Source organism: Enhydra lutris, unplaced genomic scaffold, assembly GCF_002288905.1.
Source record: "Enhydra lutris kenyoni isolate GAN:26980312 unplaced genomic scaffold, ASM228890v2 scaffoldscaffold6, whole genome shotgun sequence".
NCBI lineage: Eukaryota > Metazoa > Chordata > Mammalia > Carnivora > Mustelidae > Enhydra > Enhydra lutris.
In genome coordinates, this window is record NW_019154090.1 from 13,976,517 (window position 1) to 13,989,089 (window position 12,573).

At 43.3% G+C, this 12,573-nt stretch overlaps 1 protein-coding gene across 1 annotated transcript; it reads left to right on the top strand.

Annotated features, from left to right (window-relative positions):
* The first annotated feature begins 672 nt into the window (after positions 1–672).
* Positions 673–12,352, top strand: LOC111141783 (zinc finger protein 334). Its single transcript, XM_022494592.1, has 4 exons — positions 673–723; positions 7,220–7,346; positions 7,607–7,702; positions 10,587–12,352. Exons 1-4 carry the CDS (start codon positions 709–711, stop codon positions 12,350–12,352), a joined length of 2,004 nt encoding a protein of 667 aa, XP_022350300.1. The 5' UTR covers positions 673–708.
* The last annotated feature ends 221 nt before the right edge of the window (positions 12,353–12,573 follow it).

Genomic DNA, 12,573 nt, shown 5'->3' on the forward strand with positions numbered 1-12,573 from the left:
ACTCTTGATCTCAGGGTCATGAGTTCGAGCCCCACATTGCATGTAGAGAGTACTTAAATAAATAAGCAAACAAACTTAAACAAATAATAAATCCCAGACACAAAAACTTAAAATGTAACCTGTTTAATAATGGCCAAAGCCATGGCATGCCATCTTTGCTATGCTAAGATTTGTTTAACCGACTCCTTCTTAGTTGAACTTTGGCTTGTTTTATATGTCTGTTATTAAACCAAAGAAAGCTGTTAATTGTAAGAAACCAATAAGATAAGAATATTTAGGGGCACCTGGGTGGCTCAGTTGGTTAAGCGACTGCCTTCAGGATCGCAGTCCTGGGATCGAGCCCCACATCTTGCTCCCTGCTCAGTGGGGAGCCTGCTTCTCCCTCTCCCTCTGCCACTTCCCCTGCTTGTTCTCTCCTGCTCTTTTTCTGTCAAATAAACAAATAAAATATTTATTAAAAAAAAAAAGAATATATACTTTCCCCAATGAAAAGCATGCTTCTCTTAAATACCCACAGTTACACCTGCCCCATTGAAGGGTCAGACACATCCTGCCACTGTGTGGCTGGCCATCAGCTATCATGTGTGGATTTCTAGGCAAGGGCTCTGAAGACCTTCAGGACAGACCCTGTTTCTCATGGTTGCTCTGCTCCTTTCCCTTCCTCCAGCTCTGGCCTCACAGTTCTGGAAACTTTCCCCAGAGCAGGAGATGAACACATCCCAGGTGAGTCATTTACTTCTTACTCAACTTTTTCAATGGAATCTAAGAGTGACTTCACATTTTTTAGTGACCCTGCTTTCTTATCAATTGTTCTTTTTTTTTTTTTTCTTTCACTTTTTGACTTTTTTTCCTGGGATGTCGTCTGACTTTCCTTTTTTCTTCTTCTGGTGGTTTTGAAGGTCTACATGTGATTTGTATTGTATTATTGATTACCTTTGATGTGTGGGACACATATGTGAACGTATTTTTCTTTCGACATCAGGGATTGTTTTCACCCATGGTACCATCTAAATAAGATACACTCCTTTATCTCAAGTTCCATGGAAACATTTTAAGTGCTTCTTTTCCCACTTTCTCTTTACATAATAAATTTTATTTTTTAATTTTTTAAAAAGATTCTATTTATTGATTTGACAGAGATTACAAGTAGGCAGAGAGGCGGGGTGGGGGGGAGCAGGCTCCCTGCTGAGCAGAAAGCCCAATGCAGGGCTCCATCCCAGGACCCTGGGATCATGACCTGAGCGGAAGGCAGAGGCTTAACCCACTGAGCCACCCGGGCACCCCTATTTTTTGAATTCTTTATTAACAATTGCATCACACCTTCTAGCTACTTGAACAAAAATTATTTCAATTCTAATATACATTTTCTGGGGGTTTTTTTGTTTTTGTTTTTGTTTTTTTTTTGCTGTCCCAAGTCTGAAGATAAAGCATCATAATGTTATCTACAACTTAGGGTTGCTTGTCACATTCCAGTCACTGTTAAATTCCTTGCCTGGCTTAATTACAACAGCATTATGAGGTAGGGACTTTTATTACACCCTTTTTACTGAAAGTATAAATAACAAATTTAGGTGATTGTAGTTGGAGTGATTCTATGGATACATCATTAGAAATTCGGCCAGGCAAGGGGTGACTGGCTGACTCAGTCAGTAGAGCATGTGACTTTGATATTGGGGTCATAAGTTCGAGTCCTACATTGGGTGTAGAGGGTACTAAAACATAAATGAATAAGTAAAAGAAATTTGACCAGATAGGTCAAATTTGTCTTTGAGTCCTTGAGTCCAAGTCCACTACAAGCTTTCTATCCATTTTTGGGAGTAAGATACCATCTGCTTCTGTTCCAGCCTGTCCAAGAACTTGGGATGGGACATCTCTTAGGCATGGCATTGCCAGATAAGACACAGGGCACAGAAAGTATAGCTGGCATGGGACATATACTAAAAACCTATTTGTGTTTCCCTGGGTGCCCTGTGTTTTTATTTCCTAGAGCTGGGACTGTACTTCGGTAGAAAGAGGGTTTCAGGTGTCCTCTGCTCCCATGAGCATTCCTCATGATCCAGATTCCTGATCCAGATTCCTGATCCAGAGGATCAGTCATTCTCTGTCTTTTCAGGGGCTGATTTTACTAGGTCGTTCAAAATGGCCTGTTGCTGGACCGGCACAACCTGCCTCAGTTTCCCCATCATTCACAGTAACAGTTCCTCTTCCCAAGTTTCAAGAATTCTCAGGTTTCATGCCCACAATATGTCTCTTTGTCCAAAAATGTTAAAAATGTTGCCTACATACAGTTTGTAAATATTTTTTGAAGTTTCCTGTTGAGTTACCCTCTGCCTCTTCCCTCGAATGGTCTGTAAGTCCTCCCTTGGCCAGCTTCACCAGGAACCATTCTTCCTGCTCTTGTCTGTTCACCACTCTGTCCTCCGGTTGCGTTCCTTCTCTGACTGCTGACTTCCGTTGGAGGCCTCTGGACAATTTTAGGCCTTCTGAGTCCGAGTGTCCAGAAGTACCTTTATTCCGCCCCGTGACAGGACTGACCAGCTGTAGCGTTGGGGTGTGCGCTCCTGAGAGGGTGTGAGGAGAAAATACAATCTCCTGTTTGTGTGACTGAGGAGAAGTCATGGGCCAATTTGCTTCTCACCCCAGTTTTATTCTTTCTTCTGGCAAAGTTTTTCTTTCTCCCGGGCTTTGAGCTATGTCAGCAGGCCACATCTGCCCAGATGCCTGCTAGGTACCTGATGAAGGTGTTCCTGCCCACGAAACCTCATGCCCCAGGACACTTGCTGTGATTTTCTGAGATTATTTCCCTCCCTGCCTCCTCTCAGTTCACACCACCCAGAGCTCCCAGGAGGCGGTCAGTAGCTCCCTGCTATGGTCCGGCTGTTCCTCCTTTGCTTTTCTGTCCTCTTTTCCATTTTCCATTTTCTTTTGCTCTGTGTGTTAAGAGATCTGCTCATTTTTAGTTACACAAGTCATGTGATTTTCAACGCCTTCTTTGGAGGGTTTTAGGTTTTAGATTTTTCTCTTTTCCTAAGTCAACCACCGAGCATATTCTATCTGGGTCCTTTGCCTTTCTGCAGAGCCAACTTCTCTCACTTTATGGAAGTAAGATTCTGACACCAATCTGGGGACACCAATTGGAAGTCTTAAAAATTATTGTCTTCAACATCTAAGTTAATTCTGTCTTCATAGACTTCATAGTCTTGGTACTTATCTTTTTAGGCTGTTGGGTTTTATTTATGTAAAAATAACACTGTTATTTATATTTGTTTTTTATTGTTTATTGCGATTTATTTTATTGTTTGTATTTGTCATAAAATCATACTTTGTTACGCAGTTTTTCTTGATGCTCATTTTTCCAATTGTTTGTTTTTCCACCAGCAGAGTCTGGGCCCTTTTTAGTTTCCTGTTGTAAATGGAAAAACAAAAACGTCATCATAAGATCGGTCCAGGTAGCTGCTGCTGTGTTCACTTGGTGGCACAGAGGCCTGTTTCCTTGGCAGGCTCTTCCCTGGAATGGAAGGACAGACCTGGGGGCTTTTCCAGGGATTGGTGGGAGATGTGTCCAGACGGGCCTCTCTGTAGGTTGTACAGAGCAGGGCAGAGCTCAGGGGGACCTTCCTTTCCCCCTGCCAGAGCCGGCAGTGCCTTACCTGATGGCAGAGCTGTCTGTTTCCCTAGCGTTGCCCTAAAAGCAAAGCTGGGACCGCTCAGGGTACTCAGCGTAGCACTTTGCTTCTCTCTCCGGTTGCAAAGTTCATGCAGACTCCTGGAGGCGGTTGCCCTGATTTTTATAGGGAAGGTTCTTCTGAGTGTTGACCCTTCGCCAACCCCTCTGGGGGCGGTAAGAGTGAGCCAGGAGCGTGGGAGTCCTCAAAGGCCCACTCGCTCTTCTGGGTCTCCCCGCACAGCTGCCGCTGACCTGGACGGTCCTGCCGGGCTCTGAACAGAACCTGAGATTCGTGCACCTTCTGGGTTTGTGGTAGGGGATGAGCACGTGGCCTCCAGAATCTGCCTCCTCCTCTGTAACTTACAGAAACCCCTCAGCATTTGTCCCTTCCTGACAGCCCCCTTTCCCTGTACTCCGCTGCCCCGATCCCGTAGTGGTGTTTTTATGTATGTCTCTCCCTGCTATGGTTTGGAGGCCCAAGAGATAAATGTGTGTGCCCAGCCCATCATGTCGAGTTAGGAGCCTTTCTTATTCTTGAAATTGTCACCACCGGTGGCTCCCGAGGATCGCGTCATTCCTTCGACGTTTTCCTCGTGAGCACCGCCACGGACCTGCTCTGCTCTCCATGGACAGATACATCTGCCAATTCCCGCTTCCCCAAGGTCTTCTCTCCCTCCTCCTTCCCAGCAGGCTCCGAATCTTCTGTCTCCTGTTCTTTGTGGGCAGGTTCCCCACTCAGATGGCTTCGGCTACCACCGAGATACTCCTGATTTCCAAAATGTATCTTAATCCTTGACCTCTCTCCTGAGCCCCAAGACCTTATATCCATCTGTCACCTGGAACTTCCCACCTGTGTGTGTCACAGATGTCCAAGATTTCCCCCCCCCCCCCACCCTCTCTCCTGCCCGACCTAGTCTTCCTCCTGGCTTGTCAGTCTCGGTGTAGGGCACCAACCTTGACCCAGCTGCTCTTGGAGATAACCCCGGAGTACTAGCCCCAGAGTACCAGCCCCGGAGTACTATTCTGTTGCCCCTCTTGCCCTAACCAATTGATGACAAATACCATTTAGAATCAGCTCCACATCTAAATGCCCCTGTTACGACATTACAATCTTCTCTGATTATGGTTATTACCTTCCTCTCTGACTTGACTTCCCTTCCCTTCCCTGAAAAACCGTACCCTGGCTTTCTCAAACTCAACACAGTCAGTATTTGGGGCCAGATAATTCTTCGTTGTAGAGGCTGTCCTGGGCATCACAGGCTGTCCCAAAGCATCTCTGGACCCCAGCCACTAGATGCCAGAAGCACCCTTTCCTCCATTGGGACAACCACAAAGGTCTTTGGACATCACCAAATGCCCCCCAGGCAGGCAAGATCATGTTGATTGAGAACTGCTCCTTTAAAACCCTCTCCCAGTCTGCTGCTAGGGAATTGCTTTCAAAATCTAAATCTGGCAAAGGAAACAGTTAACAAAACCAAAAGACAACTGACAGAATGGGAGAATATATTTGCAAATGACATATCAGATAAAGGGCTAGTGTCCAAAATCTATAAAGAACTTAGCAAACTCAACACCCAAAGAACAAATAATCCAATCAAGAAATGGGCAGAGGACATGAACAGACATTTCTGCAAAGAAGACATCCAGATGGCCAACAGACACATGAAAAAGTGCTCCACATCACTCGGCATCAGGGAAATACAAATCAAAACCACAATGAGATACCACCTCACACCAGTCAGAATGGCTAAAATTAACAAGTCAGGAAATGACAGATGCTGGCGAGGATGCGGAGAAAGGGGAACCCTCCTACACTGTTGGTGGGAATGCAAGCTGGTGCAACCACTCTGGAAAACAGCATGGAGGTTCCTCAAAATGTTGAAAATAGAACTACCCTATGACCCAGCAATTGCACTGCTGGGTATTTACCCTAAAGATACAAACGTAGTGATCCGAAGGGGCACGTGCACCCGAATGTTTATAGCAGCAATGTCTACAATAGCCAAACTATGGAAAGAACCTAGATGTCCATCAACAGACGAATGGATAAAGAAGATGTGGTATATATACACAATGGAATACTATGCAGCCATCAAAAGAAATGAAATCTTGCCATTTGCGACGACGTGGATGGAACTAGAGGGTATCATGCTTAGCGAAATAAGTCAATCGGAGAAAGACAACTATCATATGATCTCCCTGATATGAGGGAGAGGAGATGCAACATGGGGGGTTAAGGGGGTAGGAGAAGAGTAAATGAAACAAGATGGGATTGGGAGGGAGACAAACCATAAGTGACTCTTAATCTCACAAAACAAACTGAGGGTTGATGGGGGGAGGGGGGTTGGGAGGGGGTGGTGGGGTTATGGACATTGGGGAGGGTATGTGCTATGGTGAGTGCTATGAAGTGTGTAAACCTGGCGATTCACAGACCTGTACCCCTGGGGATAAAAATATATTATATGTTTATAAAAAAAAAATCTAAATCTGATCATGTCACTTAGGTATATGTCCCCATTTCCATGGAAGTCATCTCCAAAGCCAGGTGTCCACCCCAGAGAACTGCAGTTGACCATCAAGTAGTGTGTGGTATGTAAAGAAAGTTCTAGAATGCTCTTTCATGTTTCTTTTGTATCTAGAAAAAATTAAGAAAGGAAACTTTACTTTTGGTGGCTAGCTGGAGAGTCCTAGACATGTATCCTTTAGAAGTTAATGAGCGGAGGGATGCTTAGGAACTTCTGTTGATGGGGTGACTCGATATTTGGAGGCCACTGGTCTCCAGGAGAAATTCCAAAATTTTTCCTTGTCTGACCACTGACTACCTCTTCTGCTCTGAGTCTCATCGAAGCCCCCAACCTTATTCCATCACCGTGCACTCCTTGCAACTCCCTTAACTTAATGTGTGTCGTTATTTATTATTATGTAATTTATTACTGGGCATGTATGTGCTTTGTAGAAAGTCTCCTTGTTGGTCTGTGAACAACTTAAAAAACAGGCCCAGTGTCTCCTTCGTCTTAGCGTCCTTACAACTAGGATCGTTTAAACATATGGAGGGACTCAAATTTTCATTATTTTATGAATTAATAAATAAATACAGAGGCAGAGCATTTCTATTATGATTTCTGTTTCTCCCACAAAGTATAACATAAAGGAAGTTACATGGTTGCCATCCTTTATAACATGTTCTGGTAAATTCTTAACAATGAGCACAGTAGGGGCACCTGGGTGGCTCAGTCGGTTAAGCATCTACCTTTGGCTCGGGTCTCGAACCCAGGATACTGGGATTGAGTCCCACGTCGGGCTCTCTGCTCAGTAGGGAGCCTGCTTCTCCCTCTCCCTCTGCCTGCTGCTCCCCCTCCTTGTGCTCTCCTTCTCTCTCTCTCTCTCTCTCTGTTAAATAAAATCTTAGAAAAAATAAGATTCTCTCTCTCCCTCTGCCCCTTTCCCCCATTCCCCCCCCAAAATGAACACAGTAGATATTTATTTCCATACGGATTTCCCGTGCCATCGGGTCTTGAGCACCTTCCAGTGAGCAGGACTGGACTGTTACAGGGCTCGGTGTCGTTCGAGGATATATCTGTGGACTTCACCCAGAAGGAGTGGCAGCTGCTGGACCCTGCCCAGAGGCTCCTGTACAGGGAGGTGATGCTGGAGAACTACAGGCAGCTGGTGTCCCTGGGTAAGCACAGCTTCCCATGCAAGTACCCACAGCATGCCCTTCCCGTCTTAGCCCCCAAATCATATAGGGAGTAATGAGTTTCAGGCTTGAGATTTTGGATTCAAAGACCCTTTTAGGGAACTTGAAAGTCTGTTACATTCTCACCCTCCTGGCAAAAAGCCCCATCACTGTACAGCTTCCAAAGTTTCTCCCTTCTGATTCTTCAAAGGGTCTGACCTTTAAGTGGCTTTGCCGAGCCCCATGTCATTTCCCCTTAACAGGGCACTGTGTCACCACACCTGAGCTGATACTCAAGCTGGAGCAAGGAGAAGAGCCATGGGTACCAAAGAGAGAACTCCCAAGTCCGAGCCACCCAGGTGAGTTCACAGTGGTGGAGAGAAGGCAACTGGGAGGAACTGGACCCCAAGTGGCCAGTTCATTTTAGAGCCTTTTGACTAAAGACAGATGACCTCCCTACCTTAGATATCAGACCTCCAAGCAGCACCCTCAGATGTAAGTGTCCTTTGTGTTCTGTTCGACTTTGATGCCTAGAGAGGTTGGGCTGGTTTTTGTAGAATCCGATTGCTCCTTTCCTCATCCTAGACTATTATTTCTGTTTTTCTCTGTTGGGTAACGACCATTGTTCACCTTTCCTCCTGTGCCAAACACGCTGTCATTGTGCAGTTATTGGTGCATTCTTACATTCAACAAATATTTATTAGGGACCTGATATGCACCGGTCCCATTCTAAGCAAAGGGGGTACAAAGTCTCTAATCCTATCAGTAGATCGAATTAGCAAATTGGCAGATTTAGCAAAAAAAAAAAAAAAATTGGCAACTAGAAAAAAAAAAAAAAGTAATATGTCTGGTAGTGATCACCAGTATGAAAAATTAAAGTCAGATGTAGGGTAGAAGAACCGATAGGGAGTGCTGGTTTTGGAAAGGAACAGTGCAGGAAGAGTGGAATAGAGTTTTGAATGGAAGGATGGCATGAGCCACAGATTATCTGAGAGATTTCCAGATCGAGGGAGCAGCCGGTATGAAGTCTCTGAGATGGCAGTGTGCTTGGTGTAATCAGGGAACATCGAGGAGTCAATGGGACCAAAGGTGGTTCAAAAAAAAGTAGCGGCTGATGTCAGAGAGTTAGCTGGAGCAAAGCGTTATGGGCCTGGTGAGACTGACTTCTGCTCTGAATGAGGCATTAGGTGAGAGGGGAGATCAAGGGCTGTACCTGTGCACGCTAGGTCTGGAGGTCAAGAAGGCACGTGACTCTAGCAGATCTCAAGTAAGAATGAGCAGAAGCACCCAGTATGGTAGGAAGGGAACCAGAAGACAGTGATGTCCCAGAAGTCCCATGAACAAGGCATTTTGAGAAGGAAGGAGTGAATTCCAATATGCAGATGCACCTGTAAACTCAGCATTGCCTCTTCTTTTCCTGCATATTATTCAGAGGCCACAGGGAAAATAAAAACAAAATGTCAATTCCATTTTCACTAGTGGTGGGAGGCAGCTGAAATCCCAAACTTAGAAAGTGGAATGGGGCTCCTGGGTGGCTCCGTTGGTCAGGTGTCTAACTCTCGATCTCAGTTCCAGTCTTGATCTCAGAGTCGTGAGTTCGGGTCCCATGTGGAGCCTACTTTAAAAATTAATTAATTAGTTAGTTAATTAAAATGTGGATTACAACCAAAAGTAATGAAAATCAGGCTTGGTCATGGAAGTAGAAGGAGAAGGTAAACATCACACAAACCAGCTGTGGAAAAAGGTGTCAGAACACATTGTACAGGTAGTATTTACTTGCAAACTTTGCCACAAATGGAACTTGAAGTAATGAGATTATTTTAAAAAAAGAAAGAAAGAAAGAAAGAAAGAGCAATGGGACAGTAGCATTGCCCTGAAGGATGTGTAGGTTCTGAGTAGAGCTAAGGACAGAATATGTGAAGTGAAGAACATAAGAGTGGATATGTGGCTAGAAATGTCCAATTTACAGAATTAAATTTACAGAATTAAGTACCCTGATCCGATACATCTGACAATACTTTAGACTTGTGGGCTGATCATTGAACATGTGCTGTGAACTTAGGTATAAGAACCTAGGGTAAACTCTAGGTATAAAAATCCACTATCAAATTTTACTAGTTGGCATATGGGTTTCTGTTTGTTTTATCTGCTACAGAAAAGTCACATATTTTTAAGGATATAATTGCTGTTCTTTGCTAAAATGAGAATAGCAAAGGATAGTAATAATCACACAGAGCTAAAAGAAATTTTAAGACAAAGATTAATAAAAGTCCTTGGACCAAATTGAATAGCCAGCTGCTTGAGTTTTCACAGAAAAAAAAAATCAGAGAGGAAGAAAACATGATATGAAGGTAGAATTAAACATTAGTATTGTGAGAGGACACAATCAGTTGGCCAAGTAAATAATCAGATTGAAAGAGGGAGATGTAGAGGGTGTCAGTCAGGACAGATAATTGTTGATCAATCCTGAGAGATCGAATGAAAACACCAACAACCAGAATACAGAGGTGAACCAGGTCCTGTTGCAAGCATGGCTTGTTCTCTCTTATGTTTTAACACTCTCTTTGGACAGTGTTTTACCGTATCACAGCTCTATGAAGAGATGGGGATGAACTATAGGAATGGACCCTTAGACCCCAGGAAATTAGTGATTTCTTAAGTTCAGTTGGGAGTTGGTGTACAGAGTGGGAAGGAGGAGGAAGAGTTTGGGAACATGGAGAGCAGAGTAAGGACTTCATTGCAGGTGGTAAAGTATGGGGGAGAGGAGGATATGGTTCTAGTCTGAGCTGCTGTCAGCCTGATCTTGACTCTGATACTTCTCTTATTACCTTCTAGTCTTCCTTGTCTCCCTCCTCAGTGTCCTTTGTCTTTGCCCATCCTTTGAAAATCTTCCATCCTTGGGTGTTGTTTTCCTGACATCCTTTTTACTTAGCTAACCATTCCTTATGTCTTATTTCAAACCCTCTATCCATCTTGACATCTTATTTGTAACAAACCAAAGCCATTTGTGTTAATTTTCAGCTTCCTCTCCTTTTGTTTTCTACTACAATATGTGTTTTTTGTCTTTGTTTTCACGTTACCAAACCAAAAGAATAGAATAAATATTTGCTCAGGACTTCTTTCATCCCAGAATACTGTGTCTAGAAACCCAAGAACCCACTCCATATAGGCCACTTGTGTACAATGCCATTTCTTAAAAATGTGTTAAGATTTATAATGTATGTCAATTTCCCATATTTCTAGAAGTCCAGAAAACCAATAATGTGAAAGAAAGAAGCCAAGAAGAGGAAGATAAATATTCAAAGCAAGCTTTATTCTTCAACAACAGAATATTGGTTAAGGAGAGAAATAAGACCTGGGGAGAAACATTTAATATGGCCACAAACCCAGTACCCTCAAGAAAACGATCCCATAAATGTGACTCATCTAGAACAAGTGTTTCAGAATTAATTGTTAGTAATGGAAACCATGTAAGAAAAAAGCCTAATGATATGAATGGAAGTGGATTCCTTGATACTATGCATGAGAAAACTCATATAGGGAACAAGCCCTGTGAAAATGATCACAAGAAGAAATCCCACAGACATAATGAGGACTTTTGTAAACATCAGAAGAATTCTGTTTTGGAGAACGTTCTTGAATATAATAATTGTGGGAAAGCCTTTCACAAAAAGACTGCCTTTGTTACACATAAGAGAGCTCAAAAAGGAGAGAAACCCTCTGAAGGTAATGAATACAGACAAGCCTTCACCCAAAAATTAAAGCTCAGTGCTTATCTGAGAACCCCTAAGGAAAGGAAACTACATGAATCCAGTAAAAATAGGAAACCCTTATGCATGAAGTCAACACGTGTACATCAGAGAGTTCACATACGAGAGAAACACTATGATTGTAATAAACTGGGGAGATCCTTTAGCAAGAAGTCAAACCTTACTCAACAGCAGAGAGAGTACAGAGGAGGAACACCTGATGAGTGTAATGAAAGTGAGGACACCTTGCAGAAGTCATACCACACTCAAAGTGAGATAACTGACATAGGAGAGAAAATCTATGAATGTGATAAATATGGACAATCCTCCCATGAAAAGCCATGCTTTCCTCAACACCAGAGAACTCACACAGCAGAAAAACAGAGCAAGTGTCATGATAGTGAGAGAGCCATAACGGAGTCACACCTCACTCAAAATCAGAGAATTAACACAAGAGAGAGAAGCTTTAAAGATGGTAAGTGTGAGAAGTTAAAACTTGCTCGACATCAGAGAATGCACCCAGGGAAGAAAACTGCTGAGTGTCACAAAAGTGGGAGGGCTTTAAATAAGAAGTCACTCCACACTCAAAATCAGAGAGCTCACCACAGAAAGAAAGCCTACAACTGTAATAAATGTGGGAAAAGCTTTCATAAGAAAACAGAGCTTACTCAACATCAGAGCACACACACGGGGAAAAAACCCTATGAGTGTAATGAGTGTGGGAAGTCCTTCTTTGTGAAATCCAACCTCACCGAACATCAGAGAACTCACACAGGAGAAAAACCGTACGAATGTAATGAATGTGGGAAGTCCTTCTGCCAGAAGTCAGCCCTCACAGTGCATCAGAGAACTCACACAGGAGAGAAACCATATCAATGTAATGAATGTGGGAAAACCTTCTGTGTGAAATCCAACCTTACTCAACATCAAAGGACCCACACGGGAGAGAAACCCTACAAATGCAATGAATGCTGGAGATCTTTCTGTGTGAAATCCAACCTTGTTGTGCATCAGAGAACTCATACAGGAGAGAAACCCTACAAATGTCCTGAATGTGGGAAAACCTTCTATGAAAAATCAGCCCTCACAAAACATCAAAGAATTCACACAGGGGAAAAACCCTATGAGTGTAATGAATGTAGGAAAACCTTCAGCCAGAGGTCAGCCCTCACCAAACATCAAAGAAAAACACACAAGAAGAAAACTCCCATCCATGTTGCCCATAAGCAGAAACCTGCATCCACAAATCAGTTTCAGTAAAGATCAGCCAAATCACAGGGCCAAAAGGCTAAGATGTCAACACACATAGGAAAGTCTTCATCAATCGGTTATAACTTATTGGAACTAGAGGATGAATATAGGAGTGAAACCTTATGAATGCTTGGAACATGTGAAAGCTTTCAGCAAGTATTCAAAGATATGGAGGGGAAATTTATCACTTTAAGGAATATGGATAAAAATGTTCTTGTGACCGAAGGGGC

Excerpts from the sequence above, each read along its gene's own strand:
- LOC111141783 (XM_022494592.1), top strand. Across the intron at positions 7,347-7,606 it reads CAGGCAGCTGGTGTCCCTGG|GGCACTGTGTCACCACACCT; the intron begins GTAAGCACAGCT and ends TCCCCTTAACAG. Across the intron at positions 7,703-10,586 it reads CCCAAGTCCGAGCCACCCAG|AAGTCCAGAAAACCAATAAT; the intron begins GTGAGTTCACAG and ends CCATATTTCTAG.